Source organism: Dysidea avara, chromosome 4 (genome assembly GCF_963678975.1).
Source record: "Dysidea avara chromosome 4, odDysAvar1.4, whole genome shotgun sequence".
NCBI classification, from domain to species: domain Eukaryota; kingdom Metazoa; phylum Porifera; class Demospongiae; order Dictyoceratida; family Dysideidae; genus Dysidea; species Dysidea avara.
Window position 1 is genome coordinate 40,843,093 of NC_089275.1, and position 24,104 is coordinate 40,867,196.

General features: G+C 38.5%; 1 protein-coding gene across 1 annotated transcript in view; it reads right to left on the bottom strand.

Annotated features, from left to right (window-relative positions):
• LOC136252145 (ubiquitin-like modifier-activating enzyme 1) overlaps window positions 1-24,104 on the bottom strand; it is a 571,137-nt gene that overhangs the window by 157,425 nt on the left and 389,608 nt on the right. The window contains exon 26 of the mRNA XM_066044535.1: window positions 20,411-20,607. Coding sequence (XP_065900607.1) covers window positions 20,411-20,607 — 197 coding nt within the window. The remainder of the gene's footprint in view (window positions 1-20,410; window positions 20,608-24,104) is intronic.

Here is a 24,104-nt window from a genome sequence, read left to right on the forward strand (position 1 = left end):
TGCTCCGCACAGGTTTAGAGGATCCATGTGGGTATATCATTTGGGCCAGCAGCTTTACCAGGCTTGAGATTCTTTAGTAGGGATACAATGCCACTGGTGTGTTATGTTGGGCATTGAGGGATACTGACTGGTAGGTATTACAGGAATGTTGTCATCTTCTCTGGTAAAAATTGTTCTCCAAGTACTTCTGCTTTAGTTGATGCTGTAATTTTCAAGCTATTATCAACTTCAAGTGGCACCACTGACTGAAAAAAGTTTTACGAGATCTCTTTACTAGTGACCAGAATCTCTTACAATTAATTGTGAAAGTCATCAAACAAGTGCTGACAATAATTCTCATGTGCTTGCCTTAAGGATTTGTTGACAACATCACTTGCAGACTTACACTGGATCCAGTCAGAGGGGTTTGAGTACATCTAGCCTTGCTCTCTTTCGTTTCCTCTTTTGAGCTTTAATGTTTTTGCCATTCATGGCAGGTCTTTGTATGGGTTGATGGTTTTGCTGGGAATATACAATTCAACTGGTCTAGATGCAACAAAATATTTTTAAGCCGCTGCCAATTGCTTACAACAGAGTATTGATAGGGTTCTTGAGAGAGGAATGTACCTGAGAAATGGTTCATTTCTTCTAAGATTCTTTTGGTTCTAGCCCTATGATAATGGTAAACTTTCCTCAGATGTTTTGCAGATGGAATACTTTAGGGAAGTTTAATTTTGAAGGTAACTGCTTCATGATCAGAGATGCCTAGCTTGCACAAAATTGAAATCATTGATTAGGTCAAGATGCGTAGTAAATGCTAAGTTCAGTGTATGGTTGTTTCTGGTTGCTTGGATAACAAACTGTTCTAATCCAGAGTTGTTAATAACTTCAGTAAACAGATGATTTACATCACTACTATAAGTTGGGCTTGACTGTATACATCCTATACCCTCCTCCCATTCTATAGAAGAGAAGTTGAAGCCACAAGCAATGATGACATCTGGATTGTGAATTGATATTTTGCTCAGTGAGGCCCTGAGGTTGGTGATGCAATGGGATCAGTTGGATTGTTTGGAGGTCTGTAGAACAAACATATATAGATTGGTTTGGAGTTGCTTATACAAAGCTTGGCCCATTTCATTTTAGCATCATCGTTAAGTGATGGCTCTCTATTATAGGAACGTTACTGTTGTAAGCTATAAATACTAGCTCCACCACTACCTTCTTTACGATCTTTCCTGATAACATAGAAAGGTCGTAGGAATATTTCAGAAGGTAGGTAAGTGCTGTCAAGATGACATTCACACCCAATGCAGATTTCAGCTCTATGTTCATCAATGATTGCATGCAGCAATCCTTGTTTGGCTTGGCTTCTGATGCTACAGCAGTTCAAGCTTAAGATGCTGAGGTCAGCGGGTTGTTTGTGCTAATTAGATTAGTAGATGTGTTATCATTAGAAGAATAATTACTTATTAAATTGGATGTATCGTTACGTATGTTATTATCAGTGCAGAGAGGAGGGTTTAGGTACCTCTCTGCGCTATTGTGTCATTTTTTATAATTATACCATCTTTTTTTAAATTGACAAGTTCTTCCCTTAACTCTTTGTTTTTCTTCTGCTCCATGGGGGTTAGGTCTGGTGTAATAAATATTCTCTTAATCTGAGGGGATTATCTTCTTGCGTAGATGAATCGTGTTCCTAAGTATAGTCTTTTTGTCATCAATGTTAGATACAGTGCTTTTGAGAAGGCATGGCTTCTCACCTGAGGTCTTTTTGCCTAGTCTTATGGCATTGGTGATTGACAAATCCCCTCACAAATCCTCAACTGCTGCCCAAGTTCTCAGGTGAGATTGAAATTGGTACTACTTTTGATAGAACTTCATTAAACAAGCATATCCACAATAGTGAAGAATCCTCCTCAGAATCCCTGCAATCCAGAAAGCAAGAAGACATTCCAAAAGTTACTTCTATTCTCAAAGATCATTTAACAACTTGCAGCACAAATAGCCATACTTGGCCATATTGTTAGTGATTCCCGGGATAAATAATACGAATTAGTCAGTAGGGGATTTTTAACTCTAAATTGTCCCCAGGGGTAGGGAATTTGTCATCTAACATTGCAAATCCCCACCTGGGGTAGATGGGGCTTGAGATTGATAGGTGTATTATATGCGCACGGACTAGCTACAGATTGTTACTTACTTTACTCCAATCAAGCATCCAAAATACTTGTGAAGCCTGCTAGAAATTTTGAAATCAGTTTTCGAAATATACCACTGCCACCGGAATATACACTAGTGGTAAAACCAGGAAGGAAACGAGAAATGGAGAAATGGAATCCCTCCGCTGCAGAACATTGTAATTGAAGGGGTAGCAGAGCACAGATTTTCTCACAACTTTGGTGGCCGAAGTAGCAGTGACTGCTGTATTAGAGTGTTTTGCAACTCAATTGCTAAAAACATAGATCCTTTATACCCTAAAAAGTACGAACAGAACAGCAATTGTATAATGTCTTGGGTTAAATTTCTGATGGTGGATCATAGTAATGTAGATCATCCTGGCGGTATCAGTGACTAGATTATAATTATATATAGTCAGCTAGCAAATACACTACCACTATATGACATTAAGGCTTAAATCCAAGCTGGCATGTATACCACCACTGCCCACCAGTGTGTTAAAAATTCTCAGAGGCTCGTAATGACGTTAAACTTGTATTAATAGTTATACTCTGATCATACTGTGATAGAGCAGTCATTTCAACTTAGGCCGAGGATACAGCCAGGGTGATATGCATTATCCACCAACAGAAATTTGGCTATTATTATAATTTCTAAAAGAGTTTACAAACACAGACAATCATACAGGGGGTGCGAGCTATATAGTAGAGGCATTAAATTATCAACATCATTAGTAACTGAGGTAGATCATTCCATAATTTTAGGCAAGAAAGAATGTAAATATGTTTCAGTTCTAATTGGTGCTGATAGCATAACAACGAGAGTGACCACAAGTACATGAGGTTAAGGCAGTTAGAGCAATTGATGAGACTTTAACAAGACCGTGAATCAATTTAAAGAGCATAAGCAGTTTAAGACATTTTCTTTTTTTGTTCTAAAGGTGGTCCAGCATGAGAAGTCATTCATAATGAATACCATAGGCTGCACTCCTCTGGACTTTTTCTAATTGATAGATTTGATATTGTACTAAGACATTATACAATTGCCATTCTGTTAGTACAATCGTATGCTTATCTTATAATTTTTTAGCAATTGAGTTGCAAAACATTCTAATACAGCAGTCACTGCTACTTCGGCCACCAAAGTCGTGAGAAAATCTGTGCTCTGCTACCCCCTCAATTACAAATGAAGAGTGTTCTGCAGCAAAGGAATTCTATTTCCACCCATTCCTCCATTCCTGGTTTTACCATTACCTGATATACAGTCTACAGTGCATTGTGACAATAACAAGTGAAATTCGTGTGCACAATATTTCAACCAATCAACTCATTTTATTTTTAACCCACAATCAGTTTTTGTGCGATAAATATTTAAAGCAGAAGTCACGTGCGATTACATTTTAAAATTCATAAGAAGCTATCTGAATTTGCTTTGTCTTTTGCTGTCACACAAGAACTATTAGAAACCTATGACTACCACTGTAAATTTGTTGATACGCAAAAACCTCAGTATGTGTAATACAGTAGCTGACAAAATCAGGACCTCAATCAGGACATCTTGATCCACTATTGGTTGGTCTATATTGTAACAGGTTCCCCTGCAATCATTTATCACATAGTGTCTAAACAGCATTCTGATTCTTAAAAACAATAATAATAATTTAAACATCCTATAGCGTTAACTAGTGCACACTACACAGCAGACAAGATGATCCAGTTACTAACGGAACTTGTACTTTATGTAGGGCACCTCAACATCTTCACCATCCTCACCATCACAACAGATCTCAAACACTAAATTGTTCACATATGATGGAATCTTCTTCTTTGATACCTTCTGAACCACCTCTGTTAACCTGTAGGAGGGGAACAAGGTGTGATATAGTGGTGTGTATTAAATAGAATGATATATGTACAGAAACATTACAACACAAGTACACACATATACACACAGGTAAACAAATACTAGTTGCCATTGCCACAGTCAAACAAACAATAAAACTGGAAATACTTGTATTACACAACCTGGACAGGAAAAGCATCTCAAAGGAGAGCTGCTTCATAGACAGACAGACAAAATAAAATCATTGTTGACAAGCCTTTCAACTAATGGCCACTCTTACCTAATAAAAAATAAAAACAGCTGAACTAGTACTCCACAGCTGTACCATGTTTCATGGGTGAAGGTATACCATTAAATTTCGTGCATAAAAATTCCGTGGTTTGCTAAAAAGACAGGTTTGTAAGTGTATTAAATTTCATGGGTATGATTTTCATGGTTTAACCCAGTTTATTTTCTCAAGGAGCCGCGGGGAGCAAAAGTCATGCGTTTAAGGTTTACAGCTTACTATTGTTTGCATATCTTCAGTGGCTACTCCCATTTATGCTGGCGTACTTATCTGGGACTAAGCAAACCAATTTGTGGGGCTGACTCACCACAAAAGAATCTTGCTTGCTGGAAAAATACTTGAACAAGGCCATCAGTATCTATTCACATGGTGAGCAGGAGCACGTGCCGTCGTTAGGTCATAGCTATGTAGCGAACTACATAGAATTAATATAGCTATTATGCACGTTAATAGTATGAAAAGTGCATTGGTGGTAACGGTTACTAGGTCTGCTCGAGCTGAGACGCGAGTTTCTAAATGGATTAATTTTTGTGGATCAGCTTTATGTGGATTAATTTTCATGCATCAGCTGCAAACCATGAAATCCACGAAAATTTCTACACTACGAAAATTTCTACACTTACGGTACGTCTCACATGGACATCACTCATTATGCGACAGTTGGCACTAAGGGGTAGGCAACAAGCCAAAATCGTCTACGAAATTTCAAAGACGACTGCCCATATTTCATCTTTCAGAAATATGACTGCCCATATTTCATCTTTCAAGACAAATTTCTCCGTAAAATTCAGTAATTTCAAAATTAGTAAATCCGCAAATGTTACACTCTGTAAATTTCATAAATTTTCATTAATTTTCCCGATCATCAAATTTCATCTTTCAAACTGTATAAATTTCAGGCAATATTTGATCTTTCAGAAATAATTTCAGAGATGATATACGAAATTTCAGGTTGTTACCTACCCCTCAGTTGGCACATCCCTAGATAGCTAACTCCACCAAGTACCCTGCTGGGGTGCTGACCCACTGACCCAAAGTCTACAAGAGTACTATTAACACAGCCAGCTGGCTGCTTCTCCAGTTTCAAGGTCCCCGTTAATATGGATGGAGCAAGTTTCCTGCTCCAGGGGCACTTTGAGACATCAACCTGGGACCAATGCAGTAGTCAAGATATTGGAGCATCCAGAGAAGACAATATACATGCACATATACACATGAACTCACGGCATGGTAAGGCGCTCTTTTCTCTTCTCTGCTTGCATAAAGAAGGAATACAACATAGACACTCCCTGTGTTACCATGGTGATCTCTAGTTTATGTGTATTCTAATAAAAGCATACACCAGATAATCACTAAACTATTAGAATACACTAGACACACCTTGTAGTGGTCCATGAGGTCTTGTAGAGTCATCTCTGAACCGTCCTCCTTTTTACTGTCTAGTTCAAAACGATCCCACAAAGTGAACTCCTTGTCATTGTACTGTGAATCAGACAGCAATATCATGGTGGGCATTAGTTGGGGTAAAACATACTACCATATAGTAGAAAACTTTGGCGGCATAAAATGTTGGTAATTTTGGCATTTAATTTGCCACCAAAGTTTTTCCCTGCAAAAGTATATTTCCAGCTACCATTAGATCGCTAAAGTATTACTGTATGTGCCAATAGCTATTAACCAAGTTTTATGTCACTAAACTTTCCATACGGTACTAACCACACCCTGTGCATAATTTGAATAATGGGAATATAAATTTGGTATATGGTTGACTGTTAATATGCCTGCCTGACATTCTTTACTGAGAATTAGAATTGTGACAAATAAGGAGTTTGTCATTCCTCACCATCACACCACCAATATGGTATACTACTAATACAATTTTCTACCTACTTTTTTCTTAGGAGCAGGAACTGGTTCAGTGAAGGCAAAGAACGGCAGAGCAAGATTAATGAAACCGTTCTTGTAAGTGCCGATCTTCTCACATTTGTTGATCAGCTGAAATAGAATACAACAGATACATGATGGTATGTTACAAACTCAATAGATAGGCAGACACAGACTTGTACACTACACAAAGTAACAAACACACACCACACACATACAGTTACATATGTGCACATACAAATGTACACAAAACAAACACACACACACACACCTTATACATCTCCAGACACACCAACCCAACAACCAGTGAGGTAGTAGTAGCAATAGCAGGAATGATCCTACCAGCTATCAACTTGCTCTGTGTAGAGAACAACAGAACAAGTAATGTACAACACTTCCACTTAAATGATATTGGTCCCAACTCTCAAAAGTACACAAAAGGAGTCCCCTATACATGTTACATTACCTGATGTTTATCAGCCAGTGTGATGCCATAGTTGGTGGCCCTGAGGTTGGATGTTGACACAATAAAGTCCATATGATAATTAGTGTCATCATCTTTCTCAAACTCTTCTGGATACATCGTGATCGGTCCAGGGATAGAATCTGCCACTTGTTGTAATTCATTCTCATCTGATAATATAACAAGAGGTCATGATATTAACAAGTGATATACGAATGTGTAGACAACAGTACAAACATAATTATTATACAGTGGACTCTCAAACCCCAATGGTCTCTGACAATGAATTTTCAGCAAATTGTTTGGATAATACAAGCAGTTTCATTTATATACTAATAGATCACACATCTACTTAAAAATACTTTTAATCGAACAGTAATTTCAATGGGAAATAACTTTCCTACACATGAGAAGATCCCATGCACAATCTGGCCACAAAATTATTTCTGTTCGGTGTTATCGTAAGTTGGAGGTGGCTGTTTTAGAGGAAATACTAGCTGCTGATGATGTTTTGGACACTGTGCTTTTTGTCACTTGTCTACGAAGGGTACCAAATCAAGTTTTCCAATGAAATTTTTGAAGGCGTGCCCACTAGCACTGAGTAGGTTACTGGCTAAGGTAATCAATCAGATCTTATAGTTATTGTAGTCTTTGGAAATGTGCTGTTGTCATACCAGTACAGAAGTCTAAGAGTAGTTCATCCTTGACCAATTTTCATCCGATTTCAGTTTTACCAGTGTTATACACAACCAATTAGTTTTGCATTTTCTGAAGTGTAACCTGTTTTCACCCTACCAATTTGGTTTTCGCCCTCATCACTCAACACAAGATGTGCATGTGGCTGATTCATGGCATAAAGCTGTTGATGCACATAAGTTCGCTGTTACTGGCTTTTTGGACTTGGCAAAAGTATTAGATCATAGTATTTTATCAGACAAGCTGACTCACTATGGTGTTGTGAGTGATGCTCATACATGGTTTAAAAGCTTATCTGAGTGATCGACAACAAGTAAAGCATGGTGGTTTCTATCTTGAGTGGGGTTCTGTTGAGATTGGAGTGCCAAAAAGCTCTATACTAGTGCCTTTATTGTTCTCTATATTTGTGAACGATTTACCAGCAATTGTGGAACATGCTGATGATAACATGTATGCTGATGATACTGAGCTACATTGTTGTAGTGAAAACTTACAACATGTTCAGGATAACTTTCAACCTGATCTTAATCAAATACAACGTTGGTTACAAGCAAATCGGCTACAGTTAGATATTTCAAGTCTGTGATAATGTTGGTAGGATCCTGGCAGAAATTACAGAATTACACTGTGTCATTGTTTATTAATGGAAAGGCTCTTGCCTGTGTGACTAGTACAAGTTATCTTGATGTAATTGTAGATCAACATTTGACTTGGAAATTACATGTTAACTATGTGTTGAAGAGGATAAGATGTAAGTTGTATGCTTTAAACCGTGCCAGACTATACATTGTCTCAGTTATATCAATCTTTTGTCTTGTCCATTTTCGATTATTTTGATGCTGTCTGGGCAGTAACATCTTCTTCAATTTCTAAACCCTTGGAACGTCTGCACTTTCGTTTCCTGTGGGGTATTTCCACGTGTAGCTCATTTGTTAAACTTACACTGATGGAAAGGTATTGATTTCATACAGCAGTCCAGGTGTTTAAAGTCATACACAAACTTTGTCCATCTTATTTGAGGGATTGGTTTATCAATGTGGAGATATACATAGGACACAGTGGACGTAATAAGCATCATTTGCTTATTCCACAATTAACATTACATTGGGGAAAATGGATTTTTAATCGTGGAGCAGTGATTTACCCCTGTATTGTGTAGAAAAAATGGTCTATTGGATATTAAAGCTACTTTTAAGAAATTGTATTGTTAATTTTTTCTGTACTTTCCATGTGTTGTATCTCCATGTTAATGTTGTGTTTTGTATATGTTTTTGTTGCTTCGTTGTGTTTGTACTTTGTTTTCTTACTGTATGCTATTTGTAGGACACTGTTGAAAAACAGTTTTTCTAACTGATGCAGTCTCCCGTTAAATCATTAAATCACATGCTTGATGTATCCGACTGGATTCCACAGATTCTGCAATACCGTCAGGTTTGTGCAGCAACCTCAACAGTCTTTTTAAATGAAATTCTATATTACATTCATCACTCAAAGCCCCACCCCTCAATTACCTGCAGCAGCACCAGATGAAGCAGTAGCTTCAGCTTCAGTAGTATCTATCTTAATACCTATAATGAACACAATGGATTACATAACAACACTACACACAGACACACCACACAGACAGACACACCACACAGACAGACACACGCATGCACAGAAACACACACACACACGCACGCATGCACAAACACAAACCTGATTTGGGTTCAAATTTTACTACCTGAACTTTGCAGACTACATCATGAATGTACTTTCGATCCTCATTGGCTGAAAATGACATGACATTATTAAATGTCAGACTAGCACTACACATCTCATAGTATAATACAATTCAAGTGTGTAAACCTTCTAATGATGCTGAGTAACCAGGCATGGGGCGAAGTACTTTGGTACTTGTACTTAAGGACACTTAAGTACACCTTTTAGAGTACTTGTACTTATACTTAAATACTTTTTGTACAAATGTAATGTACTTGTACTTATACTTAAGTCCCAAGCTATGTACTTAAAGTACTTAATGTACTTAGAAGTACTTATAAGTACTTGAAGTACAATGAAGTACATTTACATGTATACAAACCATGCAAGTGAATAAGTTGTATGTTGGCTCAAAGATAATAGTTATGTTCCTGGATATGGGATTTTAACATGGTCAGCTTTTGCTTGAAGTTACCTGCCACTTGCTGAGTTTGCTTAGAAACAGTATTTAAAAGGTTTTCCATCCAGCCTTCTCCCATCATTTCTCTGATGATCTTGGAAATAGTGGGACTGCTGTTGGACTGTCAGAGTTAATTTTATTAAGAAGCAGGCAGCTATGGCAGCTATGTCAGCTAAGAAGAAGGTTCCAGCTGTGCTCAAGCACTATGAAGTACCTAAAGTCTTGCCAGCAGAGAATTTTAAGGCTAAGTGCAAGTATTGCACCACGGAAATCACTGGATCTGTTAGGACTACTACAAATTGGTGGAAGCATATGGTAAGAATGCTGTTTATTGTACTTGCCCATTTTAAAATCTTTTAATAGAGACGAGTACACGCAACTCTCTTGAAAGAACAACAGGATGAAGATGAATCACAGTCAAATTCATAGCAAACATTGACACATTTACTGCAGCCCCAAAGAAAATACAGCTCACAACACCCAAAGCAGATTTTAGTAACTGATGCAGTAGTCGATTTCATTACAGATGACCTCATTCCTCTGTCTGTAGTAGAGAGCAAGCGATTCAAATCACTGTTAAGGATCTTAGATTCTCAGTATCAGGTGCCAAGCCGTAAACAATTGTCCACAGTTTTGTTGAAGAAGGAATATGATAAGTTAAAAAGTAGTGTACTAGACAAGCTGAAGAAGACTGATACCATCAACCTAACAATTGATCTCTGGTCAAATCGACAAATGCGATCTTATTTGGGCATTACTGGGCACTATATTTCAGATGACTGGAACCTTGAGTCAGTTATGCTTGCATGCAATCGAGTCAGTGGAAGACATACTGGTGGTAACATTATGATGTGGTATGATGAAATCATTTCTGATTTTGGTGTGAGGGAAAAAGTGAAGCACATAATCACTGACAGTGCATCCAATGTAAAGAAGGCGTTTCTGACTCTTCCAGGTTATGAAGATGTTGAAGATCATACAGCCAGTGATGATAGTGAGGCTGAAAGCGAGTCAGAGGTTGAGAGGTGTGATAATGTTTCCCTTGATGAGAGTCAAGTCTTATTTGAACATCATGTCTGTTTTGCACATGTGTTGCAGCTAGTGGTAAAAGATGGTATGGCAAAGGCAGGTCAGATCAACACAGTCATCAAAAGGTGCTCTAGTTTGGTATCATTTGTGCGCAGGTCAACAGTAGCAGCTGATGTCCTTAAGGATGAAACTAGGCTACAAGCTGATAATACAACTAGATGGAATTCTCAGCTTAAAATGATACGATCAGTGCTTGCTGTTTCAGATTCGGTGTTGTCACAACTTGAAAATGCTCCCAAGTTAACTACTCATGAAAAAAACCTGCTTCAAGATATAGTGGAAATTCTAACTCCTTTTGAAGAGGCAACAGAATTTGTTCAGGTTGGTTGTGTTCCATCTGCAGGTTATGTTTTACCTTGTATTCGAGGATTATATCATCACATTGAAAACATGGTGTCCAAATACCACTCTGGATTAGTTCGTGGACTTAAACAATCATTACACAGGCGTATGCCATATTACGAGGAAAATGAAACATACATTGTAGCTTGTATCCTAGACCCCTGTTTCAAGCTTAGGTGGTGTTTGATGATGCTGAAAGAGAAAGATCTTTGGATTTGCTTAAAGCAGCATTAGAAAGATTATCTCCTGCTGCGTCAACTGTAGCTGTCCTGCAAGCTGATGAAAATTCTGAGCCGCCACCTAAGAAGAAAAGGACATCACTTTTCAACTTCATGTATGATAACTCTCATTCCCCATCAATTGAAAGTCAACAGCTGAGTACAGTCACTAAGCAGGTGGATGAATACATTGAAACTGACACGCTACCAATAACCCAAAATCCAGCAAAGTATTGGCAAGACAACCAAAAGAAATATCCTCTACTTTCAAGGTTAGCAAAAGATGTTCTAGGGGTACCATCTTCCTCAGCACCTGTTGAGAGACTTTTTAGTGTTGCAGGAAAGGTATTTACTCCAGAAAGATGTCGCCTTACTGATGGTAGATTTTCACAGCTTATGTTTATTAGGTGCAACCAGAACTACATAATGGCATGATAACGCAATTGTAACACACTTTACTTAAGTACTTTTCTTCAAACAAGGTCATGTACTTGTACTTCAACAAGTGTCAAAGTACTTGTACTTTACTTAACTACTTTTATATGTACTTCGCCCCATGCCTGTGAGTAACTCTGTGTCACAAAGGACCACCACTGGGTCATCAAGCTAGAGTCCTACTAGTGCCATCAACTGTAGGGACCCGCCAATTATGCTCAATATTTTACCTATTATGCTATGCTGCACTGCTCAAAATTTTGCCTATAGAGTTTTCATCGCGTGAGCAAAATTACGTAATTTACGAAATTCGCCATATTGGAGCACCACAATCACAACTACGAGTAACCTCAAGAATAACAATGGTTCAGTGCGTGGTATTCTGTTGTACAAGCCGTACGGATCCTCGTCCCGTGGTATTCGATTGTACAAGCCGTACGGATCCTCGTCCTGGCAGTAACCAAGATAAAAAACATTTCTTTTCATAGAGTTCATGACAGAGAAGGAAAGGAAGACTACGAGTTGAGGAAACAACGGCGAGATGGTTATCTTTATGCTATTCACAGAGAAGACCTTGATTTTCATGCGCTACACAAGTACAGGATTTGTTCGAAACATTTTGTATCTGGAACGCCTGCAGATTTGTAAGACCAAACAAACCCCAGTTAGCTACCAACCTTGCATCTTGGTCATAAGGGTAGTAACCGTGATAGTACTTCGAGAGCAGTGGTTGAGAGGTATGAACGAGTACAGGAAAGAGACCAAAGACGAATTGTGAACATGGAAATGGAAGAAGTGCTACCCACTCTTGTGGCTAATGAAATTAATACAATCATTAGTGGAGAGGTGGAGCTGATTGCAACTGAACAAATCGAAATTGCACACCAATATTTCAAGGCAAAGGAGACAAGTGATTGTGAGTGCTCCAGCAAAGTAACCTTGTTGGAGAAGGAGCTTGCTGATAGTAAAAAAGCTATCAAATCTTTAAGCGAGCAATTGGAACTAATGAATGAGAAACATTTATGAGGTCTTTTTACTGAAGAAATACTGCTCAATGCAAATGATGACGCCATAAACTTGTACACCACCTTAACTAACTTTAAAGTATTGAAGGCTGTGTTTGATCATGTGTACAAAACATTACCAAGAGATGGAGTCACCAAATTGTCTCCTTTTCAGGAATTCATGCTGGTTATCCTGAAACTTCGCATCAATCCACCTCTGGAATTTTTGGCTTATCAGTTTAGAATTTCACCAGCTACTGCATCCAGGATTTTTATGAAATGGTTGAAACAAATGGACTTGCGACTTCAAGATCTGACAATCTGGCCAGACTGAGATACTCTTCAAAAGACCATGCCAATGTGTTTTCAAGCATCCTTTGGAAAAAAAGTAGCTGTGATAATCGACTTTTTTTGAAATATTCATAGACCGGCCATCAAATCTATCAGCACGTGCTAGTACATGGTCCAATTACAAACACCATAACACATCCAAAGTGTTACTTGGAATTGCACCTCAGGGAGTGGTATCATTTGTATCAGAATGTCGGGGAGGTCGAGTGAGCGACAAGCATCTCACTGAACACAGTGGCATTTTAAAGAAATTATTACCTGGCGATATAGCTTTAGCAGATAGAGGGTTTGACATAGCTGAGTCAGTAGCCATGATGCAGGCACAGCATCACATCCCTGCTTTTACCAAGGGGAAACAACAGTTACCAGCAGCAGAGGTAGAAAGCACCAGGAAAGTAGCCAACGTGAGAATTCATGTAGAGTGTGTTATTGGTTGTGTTTGCCAAAAAAAATCCATATTGCGGGGATTGATTTCGTAACTAAAAGAGTTGGTGAAGAAATTCCTGCTATTGACTGTATAGTTAGAGTGTGCTGTGCCTTAAATAATGTATGTGTGTCTGTTGTACCATTTGAATAATCAAGATAAGAATTAATTGTTTACATGAAAACAAAAAACCTTGCTAAGATCTCTTGCTTGATTTCCCTTTCCATTTTTTGTCCTTTCGACAATCAGCACAGTACCATTTGCCTTTTGGTATAGATTTCTCACTCATTTTCAAGCACTCAAGATGAAACCACATTATTTTGCAGTTGTCACTATCACAGCAGATCATCTTCCCCTCATCTGGACCATTACAAATGCAAAAATTTTTATCTCCATCATTTGATTGACCATCCAAATCTGGTGTAACTCTGGGTTGACAACTAGTAGATGACCCTTCTAAGTCATTGGACAATGGCACAGTTAGCCTTGTATACCAGTGCCCTAAAATCTCTGGCAACAAGCAAGTATTGAAGAACCTTTCAGACTTCACCACACAGGTATCCCAAAATGATTCATTTCTTTCGATATGTTCAATGTACAGACTAGGTTTCTTGTTGGAAGAGTCAAAAGTTAGCAAACAAAAATCACAGTATGGTACATCACAAACGAAAATTTGTGTTTGAACTTGGTAATAATATGCATGATTCTGATTGAGTTGGAATGAATCACCTTGTTTTACCAGACAAAATTGTCTATCATTGGCTACTGCATCTTCAATGCTATCCTCACGATGACTGTAAGGACACTTGATCTCAAGTACATGCTTGTCACAGCAGTCACACTGTACAATACCATCAGGTGAAGCTCCAATGCGTGGCCACCTTGGATTAATAAACAATCCATTTTCAGAAACCTGAAAGTTTTGATGGTCTTTCTTGACAGCCTTCACATACTCCTCTCGTCCAAGTTGCTTGTGTTTTCGCCCCCAATCTGTTTGTGGGCTGTCAAATGCAAACAACTCGGGGTAACAGATTCTTTTAATAAGGCTCTTTGATGGATTTGTACTATCCGTGAGGCATACTACTTTCATATTGGAAGCAGTAACTCTTCCTGCTCGATATTTATACCAAAGTTTGGAATTCGCTTGTAGTCTTGTTTGTGCCTCAACCTGCTCAGCCATTTCATTGGTAACAGTAAGAGAAACACTTTCACACACATCAAGTAAATTGTCACATTCAAGGGTGACATACTCAGGCTTATGAAGCGAAGTGATAGGCTGGGGGAATGTTGACAAGCTCGTCTTTAGCACATATGCATCAGAGTGCTCTGGGACAACTGATAGCACAGCAAGCATCGGTCCAGTAACACTCAAATTGTTAAAAAGCTGTGCTAATTCACCATCTGTTGATCTTGTGCCTTCTTTGGACTTCTGCACTTCTTTGGACTTCTGCACTTCTTTGGACTTCTGCACTTCTTTGGACTTCTGCACTTCTTTTGGACTATCACACCCATCAATCATGTCATGTAGCTTCCGCTTTTTACCTCGGGCAGAAGTAAAATCAATATCCTTGATAGGTAGGTACTGTGCCGATTTAAGTGAAGATGGCAATATCCAAGCACATTGACCATCAGTACAGGTCCTCCCTCCTTCGATTCTGTTTAGTGCTTCTAAGTAGAACAGCACAGCAGCTACATGAGTACATACTTCACCAAGCCCTGCCATGCAGTTGCAGTGGGCACAACAGACTAGACCATCTTGTTCTATTATCAACCAACACTTCAACGGAGTGCCACTCAATCGTTGGGAGTGAAATACCTAAATGACAGCAACACAATAATACTACACACCCTTTCATTACACATGCATTACAGTCTTGTGCAAGCAGCATTTCTCACCCTTCCAGTTGTAACAAATTTTTCAACAGCCTTGTATGTCACTACTTCTTTTACCCAGCCACACACAAATTGATTGTATGCCTCGAGTCCCTTTCTTGCTACAAACTGTTCTGTTGTTATAAAACTAGTCCTAAGCACCAAATACGACAACAAGTCACAGGAGGACAATCGTCACTCCGTTCTAGACGTCCAAGCGTAGTGGTACAAAAAGGATCGATTCTACCAATTATTCTGACCTTGTCTAAAGTAACGAGACTTCACTTCATCTGGTAAACTACTTGCATACGACGACAAAATAATATTTGCTGCTCCAGACATTATAAAGGCATTGTTCCACAAGTAAAGCAGCAGTGGTGCTCCAATATGGCAGATTAAACAAATTACGTAATTTTTGCTCACGCAATGAAAACTCTCTATGCCTATTATGCTTAAATTAATGCTCAATATTTACCTATCGTGCTTAAATTATACTTGATACCTCAGTTCTTATGTTTTTCTAGTAAATTTGCACTTAATGGAAAAATAGTTGCTGAAGTAGTCAAAATCCTTGCTTGTCAAACTGCATGTCACAGAAAAGTTTGATATGCTCTAATAGAACAGTCAGCTGTCTGATTATTTTCTGACTGTTCTATTAGATTATATCAATCTTTTTCTGTGATATGTATTTTGATAAATAAGAATTTATGGTAATGCACAATGTTCTGCCTATTATGCTAGCATTATGCTCAATGCTTTCAGGCACCTATTATGCTCATTATTACGCCAGCATAATCGGCGGATCTCTAATCAACTGTACTGAGCTTGAAGTACACATTGTGGTGTCCTCAAATGTAGTTCAAATAAAACATGAGTGATCCTATATCCACTATTCCAGAGGGATATAAACTGAGCTTGTAGTTAGTACTAACTAATAGTACTTATATGTGACTGACTGAGCAAAAACTGGCCGTTTTCATACATTCCACAAATTCCATTTTATTGCATCTCTGTAATCTATAGTAACAAGAGTGGACAGCCAAAGTTTCAGCCTTTTGTGATGAATGGTCTTGGGAGTTATAGCGCTTGACAGCTGGAACAGTGATAAACTGATTTGTACAGCAACAATACGGGAAATAATTTACAGGCGCTTAGATAATCGATCATAACTCACGATTGAAACAAGCTACAAAGATGGGACTTGGCTCAATTTGTGCATCATGAACTGGCAAATCAATCAAGGTATAGTGCTTTCCCTGTACTCCTCCGGGTTGACAAAGAAGGCCATTCTAACGAAGAAATGAATGACGATGCTGAACACTGGTTTTACTGCATCGTAAATAAGCACCCATAACTCACGTATCCTTTGCTTTGCTAACACAAAACAAAGATTTTCTTACTCTACATAAACAGGCAAATCCAGTGGTATATAGATTTTATTGATTTGAGCTTAATTTCCATGCATATGAACACGATTAAAACGTACGTAAATTTTTTACCCAGTGTATTTCAATATAGTTTATGGCAAATAGAATTTTGCAAAAACGGCTGGTTTTCAGGTCACATAGCTATATGCAATGGCATATGGCACACAAGTTAACATGCAGTGTTTAATGAAACACGGCACATGCTTTGTCAAATTTCAACAATTGCTTGATTTGTCAAACTTTCCCTCTGTGCAAAACAAGCCACAGGTTTGTACTGTACAAATGTGACTATAATTCAAACCACAGTGGTAAACGTACGCTTTATCCCATAAATCTTAAGCAAATAATATTGATGCAGACACTATAAAGTTCATGTGTAAAGTCTACAGTGATAAGAAGACATGTACTAATGGGAGTACTGCCATAAAAAAGAATGTTATATTTCAGGTAGTGGCAAACTTCACAAATATAATGTGCATTTGACATAGGAAGAGTTTCATGACTGCAAAGTGTTTCCAGAGAACGAACCCACCAAGTCTAATATCACATACCAATACATAACTTACCTCAGTGGGGTCAAAAATAATTGGTTTGGGGCATCTTTTGGGACCACTCCAGAATGGTTGACCAGATTAGGTTACCTGAGGAGGATAACATTATTACAATTGATTGTGGTATTTAGTTTACTGCTCACATGATCTGCTGGGAAGTTAAACAACAATTGAGAGATGGTATTGTAGTAATATTCTTGGAACTGATTACGAGCCCATGTTATACAATCATCAAATGATCCCGGCTTGTTGACTATACTGGACTTGAGCTGCTGGAGTATCTCCATCTAATGCTCACCACATGACATCATTCTGTGTAAGTCTAATAAATTGGTGCACTAACCGACTGCATTCCACTCTGCTTCATTGTCTTAGAAATAAACTTGGGATCACTAAATGATATTGAAAAGTTCAGTAATGAATGTACACTTTTTCACTATTACACATACAGTGTACACAAAAAAAAAAGATCTTAGCAACTTTTTTCCCTGTAACAGTCATAGTCTTGCGTAAACACAATCAGGCTGGATTAAAAGATTGTCCTTGTGCACAACAAGCCAATGAAATTTAGAAACACTACACCATCACTGAACACACAGCTAGTGAGGGATGGTTAATGTACACTATTCCATGAGACTTGTAGACACTATTAGTTATACAAGTCACTGCTTGATAGTGTGACATGTTGTAGCATCACTGTTACACACTGATCATGTGTGGGGATCACATGATGCATGATGGTGTACGATGCAGAATTACATCACCACTACATATTAGGAAACAAAAGTCTGCCAATGTAGCTGTATTCTAACTGTGAGTAATAGTAGTTGTGGTGATCCAACTACTAAGGTGGATGGCCACGGTATTTAAATAGAAAGCACTGTAGCCAATGAAATCAGTATCCTTTAGTTTAAACGGCATGCAGACCAAGGCGGGTAAGGTATATGAGTCACAAAACTAACAGTAATACTATTATAACCCATTAACAGCCACTGCCACCATATGGCCATATGGCGGCATGGCATTATAACTCACTCATAGAATATACTTTAGCATCGCTATAACTTGTAAAATGAGTTTCATAGCAAAACTAAAACAGACACACCCATAGAGGTCCCATTTCTGGGATAACCGGATTCTTCCCAGACTAGTACACGTTTGTTATGTAATAGCATAAAGTGGAGACAGGTAAAGTTGATAGTCAACTACTTTATCCCAGACATGGCATGGTGGACACGAGTGTATATACGCATGCGCAACAGCAAAATGGGAAATGCAGGGATGTGCCCACACAGTGGTCGGTACCAACCACCACTCAAATAAAATAGCCACCACTACCACTCACCAACCACTACAGAATCACCTCTGACATACAAAGTTAAGGCCCCACACTACATTTCTGGATCCAACCCTGTCTCTTGTAGCCACCACTCTTCTAAACCTGGGCACATCACTGGAAATGAGACAAATCACGAAGAAACCAGCTGTGGAATGGATCACACTGTAAGTAAACTGTATAGAATAGCTCTTTGGAGTGTAATACACCTTTGTAAATAGTTCCATTGTTTGTTCGGGCTGGTTTTCATTAAAGTTTAGACTATTTCATTTGATAACTTTGTTGTGGTTACTGTTTTGTAAACAAAACAACACAGTTCATCTCCTTAGTTTATAGCGAGTATTTAGATATATGGTTACTAAGTAGTTCTGTGTATTGGACGGTTAGTATGAGGCAATTTGGTAATTCGGCCAGTGGTCCCTGACAATTTGGCTGTGAATGGGTCATTAAGTTATAGTTAAATCCCAGGATATCGTTGTTATCAACCCGAGGCTGAGGCTGAGGCAAAGCCAAGGCCAAAGTATTAATAACAAAGATATCCTACGAGTGCAGGTGTGCTCAACTGGCTTCTATCCCACACTTCAAAGCACACTACTCTTTAACGTGACAATTACTGAAAAAAGTGTTAATTACAGTAACGTCATACTTGTTATAACATAAAGTTGGTTATAATTTGTGCTGTGCTTTTAGTTTTAAGATATACTATGGCTTCATGCTACCTTTGATTGAACTGAATGTGTAAATCAACTTGCCTTTGATACTTACCTACTGGGGTTTAAAGGAACAGTGCTTCGGTATCGAAGCCATTCAATTCTGCGTTATTTCATTGCCAGTAAAATCATTGCATAACCGGAATTATACACACACACTTTTATGGCAAGTATATACCAGGAAGGTAGGATCCACACTTGAACATCACTAGTTAGCCACGCAAGATATAGTCTAATACGTTTTTCCAGCTGCACAACACTGTAGCAGACGATAAACAGGTACCTCGTGACAATCGCTGTGTAGCACTTTGATTGATGGTAGCGGTCTGACCACTCACTTGGTTGTGATACATGAACATAGGTTGTTGCGTACCATTAATTTCATACAGCTGTACATCACTATGCTTTCACAGCAGTAGGTTAATACCATTTACAAGACTAAAGCACACTTTACAAACTTTGCCCACTACTTTATTATTCTACGTCATGCAATTAGGTAATGTTGCATCATAAACTTAAACGGCTTCACCATGTAAACAATACTGGCACACTGTCTTTTTAACTTCTATTCCCAGGATAAAATTCGTTTTATACTTTGATGTAAGGCTTCAGTGGGATAGAAGCAAATGATATATCATGTATGTACAAACTCTAAATGGAGGTTACCATGGAGATGAGACAAACAACTCAAATAAAAAAACTTCAATGATACTAGTACAACACACACCACCAACCTGGCATGCTGGTTAGCATTCTAAGCTGGCTATACAAACAGTCCTTCAAATGTGTCCCTTGCCCACTACAGTAAGAATAATAGCAATAATAGCATACAGTTCATGCATTCTTCCCTTAATCTATCTGACTCTAACATGGTCAAAAAATATATAATGTTTGGCTTAACTGAAGTTGCTAAAGTACTCTAATAGAACAAACACTATCTTCCACAGCAAACACTCTAATAAAACAGTCACGTTCAATGCAGGTTTGTCACTGGCACAGTATCCCAACACAGTTTATCTAGCACTCCCTCAATCACACACACTCTGTTAGAAAGGTCACTTGCCTACACCATCCTTCACCATTTTAGCAACTAACAAGTTCACACATGTAAGCACGATCTCATAAATCATTCCTAATATAAGACACACGTGCTATATACCTGTAGTGTATGGTGAATCTTATTGGGGAAGTTCTTAAGGGTACAAATTGGTATCTGCTTGTTGGGAGGGTCTTGAGTGGAGGAGTAACTCTCAGTCTTGTGGGGCAGGACAACTTGTGTGTTCCCCTTAGTACCCAGTGTACCTGACTCTAACAGTGGCTTGCAGTAGAACACACACCTCCTGTCCATGTAGTTCCCTGTAGGAATAGTGTACAAGTGTGTCAGTGAACAATTGTTATGGAGAAAGCTGGAAAATTGGAAACAGACTCTGACAATGTAAATTTAAGCCCACTATTAAAGATAGTTTAGAAGGTCCCCATAAATCACTACCAACACAATTTTGCCTTTGAAAAAGATAACCTCCTTATACCAGCAAAATTTCATTAAATCAGTTGGTCCTAAAGTGTCTATAGTTTAGAGGCTCAACCAGATACAATTCACTCCTCACGGCATGTTATACTCCTCAAGAACAATGGAAAAAGTACAGGAAACATGGGACTCATGCTACATACAGGGGTGCGTTAATAAGAATAGCAGTTGATCTGTGAGTTGTCATCAGTTTCATACCATTAGTACAAACCCTTACTAGTAGAGAAAGTGTATTATGATTATAAATCTACTTTGTCATTAAAAGGAACTCGTATTGTATATAGTAACTCGTTAGTTTACTTTTGCCAAGGTAACTTCTGTTGCATACACAAACATGTACACACACAAGAGGAGAAGATATGCTACACAAGCGACACAATATGTGACTGGACCTGCAAGAACCCCATACAGTACATTAGAGCATTTTCAAACTCCATTTTATTCCATTTTCTTTATCTACATAGCCAAATTAAGGGATGGTCAACTGAAGTTTCAGCTCTAGAAGCCAAGAACTTTCGAAGTTACAGTGCTACAAAGTGGCAACAGCAGAGAAATCGATTTGTACAGTGACAATACGGAAACTAACTACAGGCGTTTAAATAAACAGTCATAACTTTCGAATGTAGTCCTTTACCAAGATGCAACTGTCACCATTGGATTCTCCATTAACAGGTGAATCCATTACTGGGAAAGTTGTGTCTTTCAGGCCTGATGGGTGAAGGCAAAAACACGACGACAAAATGACGACGAACTGCTTGTCCAACATAAGGCAAACTAACACTCATATGAATCTTCTCTCTCCTTAGAAGTACTGACACGAAACAAAGATTTTCGAACTCCTCTTGCTTTGGGGATCATGATGTTACCATAGTTTTTGCTGTTATCACCTTCCTTCATTGTGAAACACGTGCTCAAAAAATTTACGGATTTTTTTCGATTTCATAAATTAATATTTCATTCATTGCGTTTATTGCATTCTAATACAGGTGTATACTACCTGTCTAAAATTAGGCTTGAGCTAACATATGGGATTCTTGCAGATCTGGTCACATATAGTACACGTTGTGTGTGCATGCTCACAAACATACAGTACATACTACACACAACATGGTGTATAGTTAACACTAGCATTGTACTGCCTATGATTAGCTGTTTTACGATAATTAGCTGTTTTTACCATAATCCATAATCAGAAATGGGCTGTGGCCAGCAGATTATTAGTCTATTCAGCTTTAGCAGCTGCAGAACCACTGGAGGGCTGGTGTCAAAGGCTCTGGCATGTACCTACAGTAGGTTGTTTGTTTATGTTTTGTGGTAACCACAATTATAAACAGTGATGGTTGGAGCACTAGCCCACTTGTCTGATTAGCAGCTTTGACTTGTGTTATGTGTACAACTTCACAGCATTAGTTTTACGAGCAGCACTTTTAGTGCATTATGCACCAGTGTAACTTGTAGAGCCCTACAATCGGGTATCAGTTAAACTATTGGTAAAATAGGGCAAAAAAATATCGGGTATCAGTTTAGCCTAAAAAGTGGGAATCAGTACAACACACATAAAAAATGATACATAGACGTACGCATAGACAAGCATACACAATATACAGACAAACACATGGATATGTAAAATACACACGCAGAACACACTTGTGTACAAACAGACACTACTACACACAAACAGGCAAGCACACCTCATACATACATCTCCAGACACACCAACCCAACAACCAGTGAGGTAATAGTAGCAATAGCAGGAATGATCCTACCAGCTATCAACTTGCTCTGTATAGAGAATAACAAAACAAAGTAATGTACAACACTTCCATGGTCTTAAATAATAAAAATTATATTGGTCCCAACTCTCAAAGTACAGAAAAGGAGTTCCCTATACATGTTACATTACCTGATGTTTATCAGCCAGCGTGATGTCATAGTTGGTGGCCCTGAGGTTGGATGTTGACACAATAAATCCATGTGATAATTAGTGTCATCATCTTTCTCAAACTCTTCAGGGTACTTCGTGATCGGTCCAGGGATAGAATCTGCCACTTGTAACATCTGATAAACAGTATAACTACAGTAAAATGAAAACTGACTGTTATCTTAACATCAACAGTACCTAGCTAATAAACTACACAGTATATAGACTTTACAGCACAGGTGCTGAAGGTCTGTAGGACACCTGGTCCTACAGCCTGTTTAAATGTGTTACAATCTATTATGGAACCTCTCAAAAAGGACATCCTAAAATTCAGACACTTTGATATATACATACCACGGTTCCATTGATGTGATTATAAAATCTTGACATGGTCCCAAAGATATCAATAGAGGATCCACTGCATTGACAATTACACATTATACACACAGTGTCGTGATGGAAAAGTGGGGACCATACCGGCCGTAATAATACAAGTTAAAGGAAAAATTAGAAATTTTAAGTTCGATTAGGGATCATAGAAAACAAGTAGGGAAACAAGGGAGGTTGCCTACACCTCCAGATATACTAGTAAACATTTAATCCCTAATACAGTCTATACCCAAGACCAAGACTGAATTAGGGATTAAATGTTCACTAGTATATCTGGAGGTGTAGGCAACCTCCCTTGTTTCCCTACTTGTTTTTTTATGATCCCTAATCGAACTTAAAATTTCTAATTTTTCCTTTAATTTGTTTGTTAACTTTTTTTGTAACATTATTATGAATGGTGAACCCACGCATACCGCATCAAAAGAAAGGATGGCGCCAGAATTAATGGTTTCGTCTGAATGCGCGCCCCAGCTATCACAAACTGCTTCGAAAGTACAGTGGCCACTACGCTTCGATTTCAGCTATGTTCAGCCCGTTACACAGCGTCACAGACGAAAAACATAAAAGAAGTCCCTCTGCAACAATCCTGTCACCACGAAATAGAGGATATGCATGCTATATTATTCGAACGAAAAATGATCAGCGGCGCGGCGCTTCCAAAAAAAGTTGATGGTGAACGACTATCGAAGATTTACGAAAATTCCATATAAAAGTACTGGGTAGTGAATGCGGCTCGAAGTATAACTCGCCTTTTTTAAGCTACAAGCAGGCTTTCTGTTGTCGTGAACGATTACCACAAGGTCACGAAAAACTCATAAAAGTATGGGCAGTGAATGAATGTTCGAACTGGAACTCGCCACTAAAGCCACGGGCCAGCTTCTTCTCGCCGGATGTACTACTTCTTAGGCAGAAGGATATGTCACTTAGTAAGAATTGCTCGTAACTGATCTACCGTCCATGTAATGAATCGATTCGCATTCCGTTCACCGTCATGACGTATGAAAAAATCACGTG